Source organism: Ogataea haglerorum, assembly GCF_019207285.1.
Source record: "Ogataea haglerorum isolate 81-453-3 chromosome Unknown 81-453-3_NODE_8_length_489951_cov_95.815404, whole genome shotgun sequence".
Classification (NCBI taxonomy): Eukaryota; Fungi; Ascomycota; class Pichiomycetes; order Pichiales; family Pichiaceae; genus Ogataea; species Ogataea haglerorum.
Genome location: NW_025065158.1, coordinates 52,559 through 67,097, shown reverse-complemented (window position 1 = coordinate 67,097; position 14,539 = coordinate 52,559). Strand labels below are relative to the sequence as shown.

The 14,539-nt window shown below is 50.4% G+C and overlaps 14 protein-coding genes across 14 annotated transcripts; 6 read left to right on the top strand and 8 right to left on the bottom strand.

Moving 5' to 3' along the window:
- Nucleotides 1-31: 31 nt before the first annotated feature.
- Nucleotides 32-496, top strand: KL911_003027 (uncharacterized protein; the record flags this gene model as incomplete). The annotated part of the gene is made up of 1 exon (XM_043198162.1): nucleotides 32-496. One exon carries the CDS (start codon nucleotides 32-34, stop codon nucleotides 494-496), a length of 465 nt encoding a protein of 154 aa, XP_043053978.1.
- Nucleotides 497-532: 36 nt separating this feature from the next.
- KL911_003026 (uncharacterized protein) lies at nucleotides 533-997 on the bottom strand (the record flags this gene model as incomplete). Its single annotated transcript, XM_043198161.1, has 1 exon — nucleotides 533-997. One exon carries the CDS (start codon nucleotides 995-997, stop codon nucleotides 533-535), a length of 465 nt encoding a protein of 154 aa, XP_043053977.1.
- A 60-nt stretch (nucleotides 998-1,057) lies between these two features.
- Nucleotides 1,058-3,091, bottom strand: KL911_003025 (uncharacterized protein; the record flags this gene model as incomplete). Its single annotated transcript, XM_043198160.1, has 1 exon — nucleotides 1,058-3,091. The coding sequence occupies one exon, from the start codon at nucleotides 3,089-3,091 to the stop codon at nucleotides 1,058-1,060; it is 2,034 nt and encodes a 677-aa protein (XP_043053976.1).
- A 107-nt stretch (nucleotides 3,092-3,198) lies between these two features.
- On the bottom strand, nucleotides 3,199-4,179 carry KL911_003024 (uncharacterized protein; the record flags this gene model as incomplete). Its single annotated transcript, XM_043198159.1, has 1 exon — nucleotides 3,199-4,179. One exon carries the CDS (start codon nucleotides 4,177-4,179, stop codon nucleotides 3,199-3,201), a length of 981 nt encoding a protein of 326 aa, XP_043053975.1.
- A 363-nt stretch (nucleotides 4,180-4,542) lies between these two features.
- On the top strand, nucleotides 4,543-5,364 carry KL911_003023 (uncharacterized protein; the record flags this gene model as incomplete). Its single annotated transcript, XM_043198158.1, has 1 exon — nucleotides 4,543-5,364. The coding sequence occupies one exon, from the start codon at nucleotides 4,543-4,545 to the stop codon at nucleotides 5,362-5,364; it is 822 nt and encodes a 273-aa protein (XP_043053974.1).
- A 99-nt stretch (nucleotides 5,365-5,463) lies between these two features.
- On the bottom strand, nucleotides 5,464-6,145 carry KL911_003022 (uncharacterized protein; the record flags this gene model as incomplete). Its single annotated transcript, XM_043198157.1, has 2 exons — nucleotides 5,464-6,072; nucleotides 6,134-6,145. 2 exons carry the CDS (start codon nucleotides 6,143-6,145, stop codon nucleotides 5,464-5,466), a joined length of 621 nt encoding a protein of 206 aa, XP_043053973.1.
- A 179-nt stretch (nucleotides 6,146-6,324) lies between these two features.
- KL911_003021 (uncharacterized protein) lies at nucleotides 6,325-8,125 on the top strand (the record flags this gene model as incomplete). Its single annotated transcript, XM_043198156.1, has 2 exons — nucleotides 6,325-6,843; nucleotides 7,346-8,125. The coding sequence occupies 2 exons, from the start codon at nucleotides 6,325-6,327 to the stop codon at nucleotides 8,123-8,125; spliced, it is 1,299 nt and encodes a 432-aa protein (XP_043053972.1).
- A 44-nt stretch (nucleotides 8,126-8,169) lies between these two features.
- Nucleotides 8,170-9,069, bottom strand: KL911_003020 (uncharacterized protein; the record flags this gene model as incomplete). The annotated part of the gene is made up of 1 exon (XM_043198155.1): nucleotides 8,170-9,069. One exon carries the CDS (start codon nucleotides 9,067-9,069, stop codon nucleotides 8,170-8,172), a length of 900 nt encoding a protein of 299 aa, XP_043053971.1.
- Nucleotides 9,070-9,170: 101 nt separating this feature from the next.
- KL911_003019 (uncharacterized protein) lies at nucleotides 9,171-9,674 on the bottom strand (the record flags this gene model as incomplete). Its single annotated transcript, XM_043198153.1, has 1 exon — nucleotides 9,171-9,674. One exon carries the CDS (start codon nucleotides 9,672-9,674, stop codon nucleotides 9,171-9,173), a length of 504 nt encoding a protein of 167 aa, XP_043053970.1.
- An 84-nt stretch (nucleotides 9,675-9,758) lies between these two features.
- On the top strand, nucleotides 9,759-11,036 carry KL911_003018 (uncharacterized protein; the record flags this gene model as incomplete). The annotated part of the gene is made up of 1 exon (XM_043198152.1): nucleotides 9,759-11,036. The coding sequence occupies one exon, from the start codon at nucleotides 9,759-9,761 to the stop codon at nucleotides 11,034-11,036; it is 1,278 nt and encodes a 425-aa protein (XP_043053969.1).
- A 6-nt stretch (nucleotides 11,037-11,042) lies between these two features.
- KL911_003017 (uncharacterized protein) lies at nucleotides 11,043-11,480 on the bottom strand (the record flags this gene model as incomplete). The annotated part of the gene is made up of 1 exon (XM_043198151.1): nucleotides 11,043-11,480. One exon carries the CDS (start codon nucleotides 11,478-11,480, stop codon nucleotides 11,043-11,045), a length of 438 nt encoding a protein of 145 aa, XP_043053968.1.
- Nucleotides 11,481-11,690: 210 nt separating this feature from the next.
- KL911_003016 (uncharacterized protein) lies at nucleotides 11,691-12,146 on the top strand (the record flags this gene model as incomplete). Its single annotated transcript, XM_043198150.1, has 1 exon — nucleotides 11,691-12,146. One exon carries the CDS (start codon nucleotides 11,691-11,693, stop codon nucleotides 12,144-12,146), a length of 456 nt encoding a protein of 151 aa, XP_043053967.1.
- Nucleotides 12,147-12,266: 120 nt separating this feature from the next.
- KL911_003015 (uncharacterized protein) lies at nucleotides 12,267-13,333 on the top strand (the record flags this gene model as incomplete). Its single annotated transcript, XM_043198149.1, has 2 exons — nucleotides 12,267-12,835; nucleotides 12,922-13,333. 2 exons carry the CDS (start codon nucleotides 12,267-12,269, stop codon nucleotides 13,331-13,333), a joined length of 981 nt encoding a protein of 326 aa, XP_043053966.1.
- Nucleotides 13,334-13,378: 45 nt separating this feature from the next.
- KL911_003014 (uncharacterized protein) lies at nucleotides 13,379-14,515 on the bottom strand (the record flags this gene model as incomplete). Its single annotated transcript, XM_043198148.1, has 1 exon — nucleotides 13,379-14,515. The coding sequence occupies one exon, from the start codon at nucleotides 14,513-14,515 to the stop codon at nucleotides 13,379-13,381; it is 1,137 nt and encodes a 378-aa protein (XP_043053965.1).
- Nucleotides 14,516-14,539: the final 24 nt, after the last annotated feature.

Sequence of the window (14,539 nt, the reverse complement as noted above, 5' to 3'; positions counted from 1 at the left end):
CATCCCCGGAACAAAAGATTAAAAATACACCATGCTGAAAGTCGGACTACGCGCAAAACCCTCCACTGCCTTCAGACCGCTTGCCGTTCGCGGCTTCATCAAGACCATCCCGCAGCCTCCTGGAAACATTGTGGGAACTGTGAACGACGCTTACGTTCCTCCACCCCCACACAAGTTGCACGGATCGCTCCACTGGACAAGCGAGAGAGTAGTTGCTATTGGCATGGCTCCGCTGATGATGACGCCGTTTGTGACGGGAACTTCCTATCCGCTTGTCGACTCCGTTATGGGAACTCTGCTTCTTTATCACTGCTATGTCGGATTCGAGAGCTGTATCATCGATTATATTCCACTGAGAGTGTACGGCATCTGGCACAAGGCTGCCATTGGCCTACTAGGATTCGGAACTCTTGTTGCAGGATACGGTATCTACATTATCGAGAAAACCGAGAAGGAAGGGCTAGTGGGCGTTGTGAAGAAGCTTTGGAAGGCCTGAGGAGCCGGTGGATATTTATATATAATGCATTCGAATTCAACTTTCCAAACGTCGTTTGAGCTTGTGGGTACTCGCGTCACTTCCGTAGTTCAGCTCCTTTTGCAGCAGCTCTATTGTGATCGGTTTGGTGAAAGAAGGCGAAGGGTCCCCCGACACCCATATGTCTCTGGAGCTAGCCTTTATGAATCTGACCGTCTGGCCTAGCTCGTCAATTTCCAGCTCCAGAAGCGGACTGCGAGCCAACACAGCCAGAGTTTCAACCAGATTACTGGAATCCAAGTCCAACAGTTCGGCCACTTGGCCGAACGTGAGCAGTCCCTGCTTGGCCGCCGACATCAGCGTGAGTTGGCGCAACTTCAGCAATTGGTCGTCGTCCAGGGGCCCTATCAGCTGTCTGTTTGCTTTATAGTCGGCAATAGTCCCAAATGCAAAGAGCTCGTTCACAGGAGTCGGGGATTCTCTCCATATTTCACCATACTCGTTAAACAAAATCGAGTACATCAAAAAATAATATACACTCATTTTTTTTCATTACTTGCATTATTCGTACCGCTCGCGTAGCTACTCCAGGTCCATCTGGTCCAAAACGTCATCTTCCGCAATCTCTTCTGCTTCCTCCTCGTCCTCGTTTTCCACCATGTTGACGTCCTTGAAGACGCTCTCGGTAGGCATTCTTCTCATTTCTTTCTGTGATTTGAAGAGAGGCCCAATACGCGAGATCCACTTGTTGCGCTTCTCCAGAAGACTCATGAAGGAGGAGTTGCTCACCAGCTGCTGGTTTGTCAGCTCCTCCTTTTCCTTGGCGGCGTTGCCTCCAGCATTCGGACCCCGTTTCTTGGCCTTTTTGGGGGCCACGTTGATTCTTCTCCTGTAGTGCTGTTCCACCTGTTTATCCAGGTCCTCCAAAATAGACATGTACTCCTGCCAGGCAATCTGCTCCTCCACTATTGGGATGATCTTCTTCTTGCGTTTGATATTGCGCGCCTGGACAGCTTTGAGTTCCTTCTGCAAACGGCGCAGCTCGGTGGAGATCTCGTCGTCTTCTCTATTTTGGACCCAGTCCTGGTCAAACCCCGGCTCGTTTAGCGTCTGCTCCACGTTCATGTACACGCCAATGTATCTCAACTCCCGCTTCAAACGCTCTTCAAGAGTCTTGTAGTCTGTCTTGATGATAGACGACTTCCACCCTTGTTGGTCTGCCAAAGCCGACGACGACAGCGTGTCTCCAGCTCCGCTGTCGCCACCGTTCTCCTCTGCAGCAGGGCTACCCGCAAGACTGTCATCTCCACCTTCTTTGTCAGGCGTATCTTTAATCAAGGCAGATAGAAGCCTCGAGGTTAGCGGACCACACGAGACGTCCTCTGTCTCCAAAACGTCGCTGCTCAAGCTGTCAGAGGACGCTTTTGGCTCAACGAGACTCAACATGTTCATCTCCAGCTGTTTGCGTAGACTGAACCCCATGCCGTCAGGGTTCTTGATCAGGCCATTGCGCAGATCCTCGTCGTACCACACATCAAGGTAGTGCGGGCCCAGCCGCGGGATGTGGTACGGCGTCTTTTGGTCGTCGTAGTCGCGAGGAAGATTGCTGCTCAAATTGCATTTCGTGCGCAACAAGCGAATATCTTCCTCTGTAAATGGTCTAAAAAACGGTTCCACGTACGCCTGGAACGAGGTAAATGCGATCTGGTTGTTGTTCGGCTTCGCCGAGGAAAAGTCGGTCATCGGGATCTCACCTGGAAGCAGGTCTTTGAGGTCGTCGTGCGGGAAGTCGGCAACGGCGTACTTGTACTTCAGGAACTCCTCTCCGTCGCCGTACTTCTCGTGGGCCTTCTGCTCGTCGTATAGTTCCAGCTGATCTCTAGCGGACGCCAGGAGCTCGTTAATCTTGAAGTCAGGCTTCTCTTTCCCAACGTAGACAGACGGGATCACCTCTCCGTCCTCCAGCCTGTCGTCCTCGTCTGTTTTTTTCTGGGTGATCTTCAGTATCGGCTTTTCCTTCTTCACCGCAACAGATCCAATCGGTAACGCGTCCTCGTCGTCCTCGCTCGCAACAGGAGGTGGCTCAGAAGCAGAGTTGTCGCCCTCGTCACGTGAGTCCGGCGTAATCTCCTTGCGCTCTCCGTTGGCAGTAATTATAATTCTTTGTCGCTTTCTCTTGGGCATCTGTATTGCACTGTCCTCGTCGTCCTCGTCATTTTCCTGCTTGACCACCACTCCAGGAGGAACAACGGTATCCAACGCCTCCTCCTTGACTGCGACCGTCCTCTGCTTATCGTTTCCGTCGAGCACGGAAATTTCTGAGTCGATCGACGCTATCAACCGTTTGTCGGTTTCCACCCCAGACTCGAGTTCTCCGATCAGCTTTTCCAGCAGCTTCTTCAATGCTGCCAGCTTGGCCTCCGACGGGGTCGAAAACATGCTGTCGCCTTGCAGCAAACCGAGACTCGAGTCGTAGCTCAGATTGAGCTCGGCAAGGACCGCCTGCAGCGTTTCTGACGGCAAGCCCGTCGCCACGGCTCCTGTCGGCCCGGGAGTCGACTTTCCCTTGCCCACAATGTTCTTGCCCTTGCGACGATTCGCTTTGCGTGGAGGCATCCTGAGTGTATCAGTCGACCTTGTTTTATTTTTTTCGCCAAAGCTTACCGACGGCCAGAACACGGTGTACGGATGTGAGAAAAAGATATATCTGGTGCCTATGTACATTACTCGGTGAGCATCTGCTGCCAGTCGACCTGTTTGGACTCTGGCATGATTGGACGCTCCCACTCCTTCGGGAACTCGTAAACGCGTTTCTTGCGATGCTGCTTCTTCTTGTACTTGGCCTTGGTGTGTCTCTTGTCGAGCGGGACGTCGGCATACTTGTGAGCGTCTCTTTTGGCCTCGGCTATCAAGTCGTCCATCACCTCCGACAAAAACGAAGCGTTCTGGGCCGGTTCGAGGTACTTGTCACTGGACATCTTGAAGATGTCCCTCACGTGGTCGTATCTCACACCGGCCAGCAGCTTGAATTTGTGTTTTTGCTCGCGGGTCAGGTCGAGCTCCGACACTTTCACCGACACCGACACCTTGCGCTCAGCAGGATGGCTCTCGCCAAAGTACTTGGTGTAGCGGTACGTGACCGGCTTCTCTCCCTTCTTAGGCGGCACGTACTCCTTTCTGTATTTGGTAAGGAGCGGCAGCTCGTATGCAGCCACTCGGTTGAACTCCAAGTGGTCTCTGAAATTATCCACCACTTCCTGGACGTCTGTTGGGTATTCGTCGTACTCGTCCTCTTCAATCTCATCGGACATGAAGTTACCTTTGTAGTGATACATTTTCGACTGGTAGTTGAGCTGGTTTCTAAACATATCTCCTTCCTCAGCGGTGTATGCGTATGCGGCCATCTCTGCCGTGTAAACATCAGGAGAGGCAGCAACTAAAGCCTTGAGCTCATCTTTGTTACGCCGGTAGTGCTTTCCGAGATTAATCTTTCTCTGCTGGTACAACTCTAGAACCTTTTCGTCTGGCAGACCCTGCCAAAGCTCCGGTCTGTTGAGAAGCGAATTGTCTTCGGGGCTCAGTTGGGCTTCCTTCTGCAACTTTTTGATTCGATTATCAATAGCTTCCAGCGCTGATGCGGCGTTCAGCGTGGGCCGCGCGCACGAAAACTGTCTGGCAGAAGGCCTCAGTAGTCGTCCAAACATGCTTTGTTAAAAATTTTGTCGAAGCATTTTATTGGGTCGATCGACCGGAATGGGTGCTGGCCACAGCGGAATCTATACCCGCAACTCTACTCCCTGAAGGGATGTTTCTAATCGTGGAAGAGAAGTCAGGACTGAGGCGGCCCCAAACGGGCTAGCTTAACCAGCGCTTCCAATTTTAATACTCCCACCCACTTCCCCTACACTTTTTCTGCGACCATAAAATTTAAACCTCCTTTTTACGTATTTGATATCCCCTTTTTTTCTGAAGCATTAATATATTGTTGCTTGCAAACACCTCTTTGCTCCAAAAACGCCCATCTTGCTTGAAAAATTGCTCCCAAGTCACAGCCGTCCGTTCTTGCCATGTCATTCCTTAAATCACTGAAAATCAACGATCCGGAAAAACTCAAAGATCCAGATTTCGTTTCTTCGCTGAACCAAAAGGAGGTGATTTCCAAGCTGCTAGTTGCTGTACTCTCCCTTCAGGGCCAGGTTGAAGAGCTGAATGAGAAACTAGAAAAGTATGAGAATCTGGATAGACTGTTGAACGGCGAAGATCTGTCAGAACCTCCTGTTCCAGACCCGAAAAAGGAAAGCCTAGTTGTCGAAAAGGTGTCCAGATCCCCTTCAGACGACAGCATACCTGTTGGATTCACGCCCCTCTACTCGACACCGGCCCTTTCAGAATCTGAGATCATCGACAAACCAGCGAAAAAAAATGTTGTGCTGAAGCCGTGGCCCGAAGTATCGCTCAACCAGTTGGCACAAAGGTTCAAAGTTCCTCGAGAACAGCTAATGCTGGCTAACAAGACGCTAAATAAGGACAGAAAAGGACACCTGCGTCCACTAAAGCCCAACGTCGAGACTGAAACGCCGTCGCCTAGTGACTCTAAAGAGTCTACTCCGCAGCCTGCGAAGCTGACTAAACCAGCAAAAAGGAAATTCGATCAAGCCATTGAATCGCCGAGTTCGAATGAAGCGTCTGGCAGTTCAGACCGTACAAGTGAAACAGCTCCCGCTATAACGAAAAAACCTCTCAGATACACGGTCACCAGCCTTGGACTCTACAAATGTGACGCTTGTTTAAACGATGAGATCTACTCGAGTTATCCAGCATTGTATGAACATAAAAAGAGCAGTCATCCCGACGAGTTTACAAGCATGAAGCTGGAAAAGTCAAGCTGAAGAAATTGTTTCTACTCTTACACACAAAACTAATATAACAAAGCGACAAAACAAATAGAAAACCGCGATTCCACAGAATTTGGTCACAAGTTCGTCAGTCTATTCGCTCAGAAGGAGTTGCTGTTGCTGGTGCTGCTTTTCCTTCTTCTTCTTCTTCTTTTCCTTCTTCTTCTCATGGTCGCTCTTCTTCAGGCTCGAGGGAGTCGGAGCAGTCTCAGGTTTCTTGGGAGCAGTGTATGCTGCACCAGTTTCCTTTGCCAGAAGGTATTTCTTGTTTTCCTCTTCATACATGGCTTTTTGCTCTTCATACAGCTCCTTCCATTTGGCTTTCTCGCTTTCGCTAAGCTCCTTCCACCTCCTGGAAGTCTCCTGAGCGATCTCAGGTTGTGATAGGCTGCTTTCGCCCGAGAGCATTCTCTCTTTGACGATGATGTCTCTCATGGCATTTGAATACAAAAAGAACGAAGTTAAAGGCTTCTTTGGAGCATTAGGGTCCTTTGGAGCTCTCTTCCTCTTCTTTTCCTCCTTCTTGTCGTGGTGTCCCATGTTCGCAAGCATAGGGACTGAGTCGTGCCCCACGATGGGAACCATCAGGTCCTCGAACAACGATCTGTCAGTGTTGTTGTTTTCCAACGCGTTGAAGAACAGGAACGTGGCTTTCGACGCATCACTTGCTGCCTTGGAGAGCTCCACGAGAGCAGACACGAGCTACTTTGTTAGAAACGCGTTATTTCATATTCGCACCTACCGCATCTTTGGCACTCTTCACCTCGTCAGTCATTTTTCGGTTATCGTGGTGGAAATAAAAAGAGCGGCGGAAAATCTGCTGGAGCAGGCCGCCCCTGGGCAGGCCGCAAATTCGCGCACACCGGGGACCAAACACGCTAAAACAAAAAAAAAAAAATAAAGGACTAATAAATAAATAAATAAAAGACAATTTACGCCACTAGATGAACGGCGATGACCTTTGGCAAAAACAAAAGCTGGCAGGCTGCTGAGCTCAAACCAGTTGGTTCCCGGCTGAAAAATGCGCTGTTTACCAACTGGTGTGTCACCTGGACGTCGCCACAGAATCCAGTCTACAATTACCAAGCATATACAGCATCTCAATATTTCCTTTTTGGCGGCAGACTACGCAGCCTGAGACTCTCTGACCTGTACGATTACTCCACATTTATCTCCACCATAGTACTTCACGTTGCATCTTTGCCGCTGTATATCATATTTGAAGCAAAATACACATGGACCCATATTTCACCCGCTATAATTTTTATTTTTTGCTACCTTTGGTGCCTGTCAGCCGTATGTTTTGTTCGTGCAGCCTTTCAGGACCCGGGGTTACTTCCGCGAAATATTCATCTGGTGGATAACGTTGTCCGCAATGGGCTGCCCATTGAATACTTTAACAATCCGATTGTGGACGGACCAAAATCGAAGGTGGAGCTGAAGTACTGTACAACATGTTACATCTGGAGACCTGTACGTTCGTCGCATTGTTCCAGCTGTAACGCTTGCATCATGAACATGGACCACCACTGTCCCTTTCTGGCCAATTGCGTGGGACAGAGAAATTACTGGCATTTTCTATGCTTTCTGACATTTATCGTGCTACTCTGTGCACTTGTATGCGCACAGACAGCTTATAGAATCTCGCAGCAGAATATAGCTGACACCCCAATGACCCTCTTTTTGCTCATATACGCCGCGCTTTGTGTCATGTTTCCCGCCTCGCTGCTATTTACCCATCTGTGCTTTGGTTTGACAGGCATTACCACCAGAGAATATCTCACAACAGACAAAGTAGACGGTCATTTCTTCTTGAAAGACGTGTGTCTGAATCCTTTCAACTCGGGAAATCTGTTTGCAAACTGGCTGCGCCAATGGCTGCGGCCACGCGGCTTGAGCACGCTTCCGTTGCGTCAACGCTTCAGCACGACCGACACCAGATTCCAGGAGTACGTTATCGGCTCGCTGACGTAAGCAAGGAACCGGAACAAAAAAACGTCACTACCGATACGGCTTTTCTTTTTTGACCGTTCCGGTTTTCACCGCCACCAAAAATTTTTACGCACAAGAGGTATTTAAATCGCTCGCCAGTCTCTTGATATCGTTCGTCATGAAGGTGTTCAATTCGACACAATTTTACAACTACTCGTGGGATTATGTAAGCGCTGCCAACTGGTGCAAGTACCCAAACGAGCTGAGTACTCATGTCGTGGGCGTTGATGTTCTTCGTCGGGAGTTTGATCCGGACAAGGGAACCTTGACCACGGAACGCCTTATCACGTGCAAACAGCCAATTCCGCGCTGGCTGATGTTTCTTGTTGGCGGGCAGGACAAGTCGTATGTGCGGGAGGTCTCAGTGATAGATAGAAACCAGCGGACCCTGACCATGCGGTCTTGCAACCTGACCATGTGCAAGCTTTTGAGAGTTTACGAGACGGTGGTGTACAGGCCAGACCCTGTGTCACCAGCCACGCGCACGCGGTTTGACCAGGTGGCCGAAATCACAGCATTTGCGTCTCTGCGCCAGCTTTGCGACAAGCTCGAGGACTGGTCGGTTGAGCGGTTTGGCCAGAACGCGCGCAAAGGGAAGCTTGGGTTCGATTCAGTCCTGAAAAACTTGGAGGAACAGTGGCACGGATTAGCCGGCAAAACACAGACTTTGCTTGATGAAGTTAACGAAAAAACGAACGATGTCATGTCGGAAGTCAACGAGAAAACAGGGACTCTGGCGAAAGCACTCGGATACAAAAACTAGATTTCATAGAGCGCATGCATAGTATAGTAAAACGATTCGAATTATTACAACGTAGTGATTTTAGCCTTTCTGAGTTGTCTCATGTCGGGTGGTTTCTCTATGCCGAGCTCGTGTCTAAGCTGGTCCACATCGCGGTCCAGAATCTTTTCCCAGTAGACGTTGATCAGAGGTTTACACGTGAAGCTGTTTTTCAAGGCCCAGGGGTAGTAGATGTTGAACAGGCGGCTCCGTTGGGCCTGTTTGATTGGAATCGGAGCGAAGAGCGCGCCCAATCCTGCGAATGGGATCTTGAGGTTCAGGAATTCGAACAACTTGAGTGCAATCTCTCCTTCTCTGACGATAGGCAGTCCCGTAATGGCGTGGTAGAAGTCGTGACATTGGCGATACCTCTGGAAAATAAATGCTAGTTCTTCGTCATCGATAAATCGGACAGGTTCTCTGGTATCTGGGGACACCCCTTCCTTCTCAAGCCAGTCGACGTAGGCTCTTGCCAGTGTATTTTCTGGATACTGCTTGAGTTTCACCAGATCTAAGGACTCGGAGGTGATGTATGGACGTTCCTTGAGAATCTGGCGGCCTGTCGGGTCGTTCAGCATTTGCACCTTGAGCTGTTTGAGAAAGTACGGGAGTGCAGTAGACTCTCCAAGAGCAACGATGAATTCGTTTCTCTCGGGATGCAAAAAGGCGCCAATCGCAGATCCAGCAAATAGCAGCGCTTTCTCAAAGCCGTACAACGGCACATGCCGTGGGTAATTGGGCTCTGGCCTGACAAACAGTGGGCCCTTCTTCCTGGCCAGTAATTCATCATGGTTTGGACCTCGATGGATCTCGCCGCGCTCCAGTTGATCCGCTAGAGACGCGCTCTTGTAAAGCTGAGACGCGACCGTGAACGCCAGTGTGAAGAACTTGCGCGAAGGCGCTCCCTGGGCTTTAACTAGTGGCATGATAAATCTCGAAAATAATTAATTTATGCGAGATTGGTGTATATTATACAAATTAATATAACAGTAATAATCTTTGGGTTCACATTTTCTCTACCTGCTCCTCACTGCTTCATGTCCAGCATCCTCGGCTTGACGACGTGGCATTTGAGGAAATACTTTTCCAGCCTCTGGGTTGTGAAAGTGCCGATGTCTGTTCCATCAATGAGACTTTCCAGTCCTACCACTCTCTGGATTTCCTTGCCGTCGCGGTATACCACGATGCAGGGCAAAACATTAATTTGCAATTTAACAGCGAGAAAGGGCGCCTCTGTGGCTTTAATCTTGTAAAACTGTGTATCGTAGTATCTGGAAGCTATCTCTCTGAGAGCGCTGTCGACCATCTGACATGTCTGGAATTCGGGGTTATGGAAAAGAATCACCACGGTCTGGGTGGAGAGTGTCTTGCGCATCAGCTCTCCCTCGTCATGGACCTCCTGGTACGCGTCCTCGCTGCGCTTCGCGTGCTCTATCTCCTTTGCCAGCTGCTCCATCCGTTGCTCGCGGTAACGGCCTAAATAGTCATCCATTTCGTCTTCCAGCTCTCTGAGCGACTCTGAATCCGACATTGTGGTGATAAAAGAATGTTATATTTTTAGGGCACAGCTTGACGATTTATTAATCTGCAATTATTATTTCTGAATCTCTCGGCAATGTCTTCTCGTCTAAAATATAGACGACGGCGAAATGACAAGGACGACACCAAGCCATTGTGCGAGCAGCCTCAGCGAGACTCTCCCGAGTATTTGCATCGTCTCATAGCCCAGTTGTATGGAGTGCAGCAGGAGTCACTTCCTGCATTTACGTCGTCTTCATCGGTAGACAACGAGCTTCACGCGTTGGTGGGGCTGTTGCTACGAGAGTTTGTCCTCGGATGGTACAATAATGTTGCGTTTGACGAGAATGGGGAATTCTTGAATGAAACAGTTGCTCTGATCGCCCATTTGACCAGAGATCTCCAGCAGAGGTGTTTGAGAATTGACTGGACCCGATTGTTGTTAGACGACCTTTTTGTGATCCTCAGTAAACACACGGAGGCACTAAGGGAAGCCAGGAAACGAGTAGGAACAAAATTCAGCAGCCAGGATGAAAACGAGCTCACTGCCAACTATTTATCTCTGAACGGCCACTTTGCTATCCAATTAGATAACCCTGAACGCGAGCGGCAATATATGCAAGTGCTGGTCAAGAAACTTACGGTCTTGATGCTGCCAAACGAGGAAGCAGAGTCGGCCCTGAGCCGATTGTTTGCAGAGACTTTTTTTGGAGACCTCATTCTGCGGAACGTTGTGGAAAACCTCACAGACAACTTCATGCTCTGGAACATGATCAAGGCCATCAGCGAAGCATCAAGCGGGCGTCCGAAGACGGCAAGACCTTTTTTCGAGCAGGTGTCGGCCGGCAGCCGTCAAGTGGGCCATATCGTGGCCTATTGCACCTCTGTATTCTCCTCCAAGCCCGCTCCCCAAAGCTTGGTAACGCAGTACGCAGTGTTCCCCTTCATCAACAATATGGTCCATTTCAGCGACAGACATCCGCTGGTACATCTGGTTGTCACAACGACAGCGGCACTGCTCCAGAAGTCCAAAAAATTCAATCACCTATGCAATAACGTTCTTAATAACCTGGTTTACAACAGGATCCTCACCAGCGGGACGATCGCCAGCGCAGTGCGCACTTTGCGCCATATTATGTTCCCAACGGACGCGAACTTCAATACTACCCCAAGATACGTGCCCCAGACCACCGAAGAACTAGATGAAATTAAGCTGAATGCCAAAATCGCGATGGAAAAGGTGCTCTCCCGTCCGTACATCGATACAGAGTCCTTCCTTTGCTCATTTGAGCACAAGGCCATCAACAAGTCTCTGATGTGGAACATACTCGATTTGCTGCTCACAAATATTTATCCTGAACTGAAGGATATGTAATGCGTATTAATGGTGACGTCTGAACAGTTTTATTATCAACCTGCGGAGCCTGCTCCACACAATCTGAAGCGCTTTACGAGGAGGCTCTTCAATGTCCTCGGAAACCTCTAAACTGGGCGGGTAACTGCTTATCAACGTGTTGATAAGCCCCGTCACCCGCAGTTCATCTTTCAGCAACTGTCTGCCGACCCTGAGTGTCTCATCCGAGGTGTCCGATGCTCTCTTGAGAACTACCATATTGTGCGCTAGCAGATCGCCGTCTTCAACAAGGGACTCCTCCTCTGCGCTCACAGATCCAACGTCGGCAATGGTTGTGTCTGTGACTATGTCCAAGATGGAGTCTTGGTTGGAGTCATCTAGGGCTGTGTAGAAGCTCTGAAGGTCGTTGTCAGTGCTACAGGCGACCGAGTCAGTGATCGAGTTAACTCTCGAAACAGCCACCATGCAGAAAAGTGTTTAATTCACGGAAGACGAAAAAAAGGGGTTATGCTTTCTGTTTATCAGCAGAAAATAAGGGCCGGATCCTACTCTGCGGGGGGCTGTGTCACGTGATACAGGTACGGGCTGGGAAGACCAAAATAAAAAAATCCAACTCGCAATTTTTTTTTCAACCAAGTAGGTGAGAAAGAAGCATCCCTTGCAGACAATCCTACAATGCAAATCTTCGTCAAGACCCTGACCGGTAAGACCATCACCCTTGAGGTGGAGTCTTCCGACACTATCGACAACGTCAAGTCCAAGATCCAGGACAAGGAGGGAATCCCACCAGACCAGCAAAGACTCATCTTCGCTGGTAAGCAGCTCGAGGACGGCAGAACTCTTTCTGACTACAACATCCAGAAGGAGTCGACCTTGCACTTGGTGCTCAGACTGAGAGGTGGTGGTAAGAAGAGAAAGAAGAAGGTCTACACCACCCCAAAGAAGATCAAGCACAAGCACAGAAAGAACAAGCTCGCTGTGCTGTCCTACTACTCTGTTGACGACGACGGAAAGGTTGAGAGAACCAGAAGAGAGTGCCCATCTGCCACCTGTGGTGCTGGTATCTTCATGGCCAACATGAAGGACAGACAATACTGTGGTAAGTGCCACACCACCTTCAAGCTGAACTAGAGCTGTTGCGTGGACAGGTAAACGGTTGTCTATAGCAGGCTAATTAATTACCTTCCAATAGTGATTAATTTTATTTTTACGTAATAACATTTTCTCCCCAGAATCAGATAAGTGGTTAGGATGGGACAGCAAATTTCGCGGAATAATAGCGCTCCCGGCGGCGATTCGGACGCCCACACCACACGCTCCAGCGCATCACAAAAGTCTGGCTTCCTGCATTCCACAGCTGTTTCGTCCCCACGCAAATGGCGCAAACTGGCAGGGTTGCTCAGACGAAGGCGGAGCCCTGAAACACTATCTGAGCCGAGCCGAATGGTGAGCAGAAGTCTTCTGTCGCCGGCCCAGTCGTCTGTGGATGCGCTGCGCAGCGTTTCGTCCAACCTCAACGCATCTAGCGGCTCTGTGGCCGAGTCTCCCGAGGAGCCAGAACAGAGCGAGTTACTGACGTCTCAATTTAGATCACTGTCGAGTTTGCTCGAAACAGTCACCATGAGCACTCTGAGACGTCTCATCAACGTCAATGTCGACTACGTGGGCGAAAGAATATATCCAGAGGACAACCTGGACGGAAGCATGGACACCGACTTCGCCAGCTTCGTTCATAGCCTGACCAGCGAAGACCTTTTGCAGCATGCTCTTGGATACCAGATGGACCTCGGCCGCACTTTGAGCTTCTTTAGAGCGTTCAGGTTCGACAACAGCTCCCATCTGGGCTACAATTCGTCCTTGCACGAGTTTGAACGTCTGGTGCCTGTTCTGATCGTAGGGGTGGTAGGGCTCAATGTTCCTCAAGCACAATCGGAACAATACCGCTCGTGGGTGATCATTGTGATGGCTCACCACTACTCGGCCTCAGACCCGGTTCTCAGCTCCATGGCCATGTTCATAGGCCTTCTTGCCAGCTACGTGGCCAGCACCAGCAACACGACCCTGGCGCAGCACGAGGACAACTCAGACACGCGGATCAGCACGTTCAGAGACTCGCTGTATCGGATTTTCCGCGGAAACAAGCTCTCGCAATCGGTTCTGGACGACCACACCGAGTCGGTCTTCGACATACAAGATACGCTCGACAGGTGTCCGATATGTCTGGTAGATTACGAAAAAGGCGAGCAGGGCCGCCGTTTACAGTGCACACACGAATTCCACAAAACATGTGTCGACCAGTGGCTTCTGACAGACAATAGCTGCCCGATCTGCCGTCGGCGCGCCATTGATGCCGAGATGGAATTCTAGCTATTTAGGATCTGGCCCAGTTTTCCGCCGTAATTGTTGAGGATCCGGTTTGGCGTTCCTGGCCGGTACAGAAAGTTGTGCGCAGGGATGCTTCCTGATTCTGCCAGGTTGCGCACTTTCGCAAGAGCCTCGACGCTCGTGTCGTTCATTGACATGTACGTTGCCACGAGACCTGCTGCTATGGCGGCGGACATTGAGGTGCCCGATTTTTGCGTCACGCGCTCGGCCGTTGGCGACAGCGTGGCCACGTTGATGCCGTCGCCGAAGACGTCGACGCAGTCTCCCCAGTTTGTGAAGAAGCCCAGGTTGTCGCCGTGCGTCTCTATGGACCCGACTGTGAGCCCTGACTCGAACGCCGCCGGGGAATAGAGACACGCGCTGCTGTTGAAGTTTCCCGCGGCAGAGACTATTGCAAAACCGCGGTCTGCCAGTTGCGAAAGCGCAGAGTGGAAGATCTCGTTGCGCTCGGAGATCATCGCCAACAGTACGACGCCAGGCGTCTCGTGGTCGTGAATCAGCTTCAGTGCTTCCAGTACCGTCGACAACTGGGCCGTGCCGGTCTCGTTGAAAACACGGTAGTCCACCAGAGCACACTGTTTGCTAACACCGAACGTTTCGGAGCCAATGATGCCCGCAACCGCCGTGCCGTGGCCGTTGGGGTCGCCGTACAAGTTGTCCTGGACCAAACTGGCCCCCAGCCTCGCTCTGGCGTTGAAGTCTGGATGGTCAGTCTTGATGCCCGTGTCGACGATGTACGCGCTCACGTTGGACCCTGCGCCGGGCTCGTAAGTGTAGTCCATCAGCTGGCGGCGGTTGACAGTTCCCAGTTGAGATATGCGCACCAGGTGTTTGGGCGCAAACTCTTCCACATCGGAGATCTGCACGGTGCGGTCCAGACTGATCCGCTTGACGGCCTTGTCGAAGTACGCGGACTTGACGAAGTTGAGATTGAAGGCGCCGTGGCACAGCTTTATTTTTCCCAGATCAAAGCATTTGTACGATTCAGAAAGCAACGGACGGTATCTTTCGATAAACTGGCGCTGATCCTGATTGTCCTCAAGCTCCAGCACCAAGTTGACCAGCTCTGTACAGTGACACAGCCATGCAAAGAGAGCAAATAACAACAGTCTCATGAATTTATACGGGATCGATGAAGA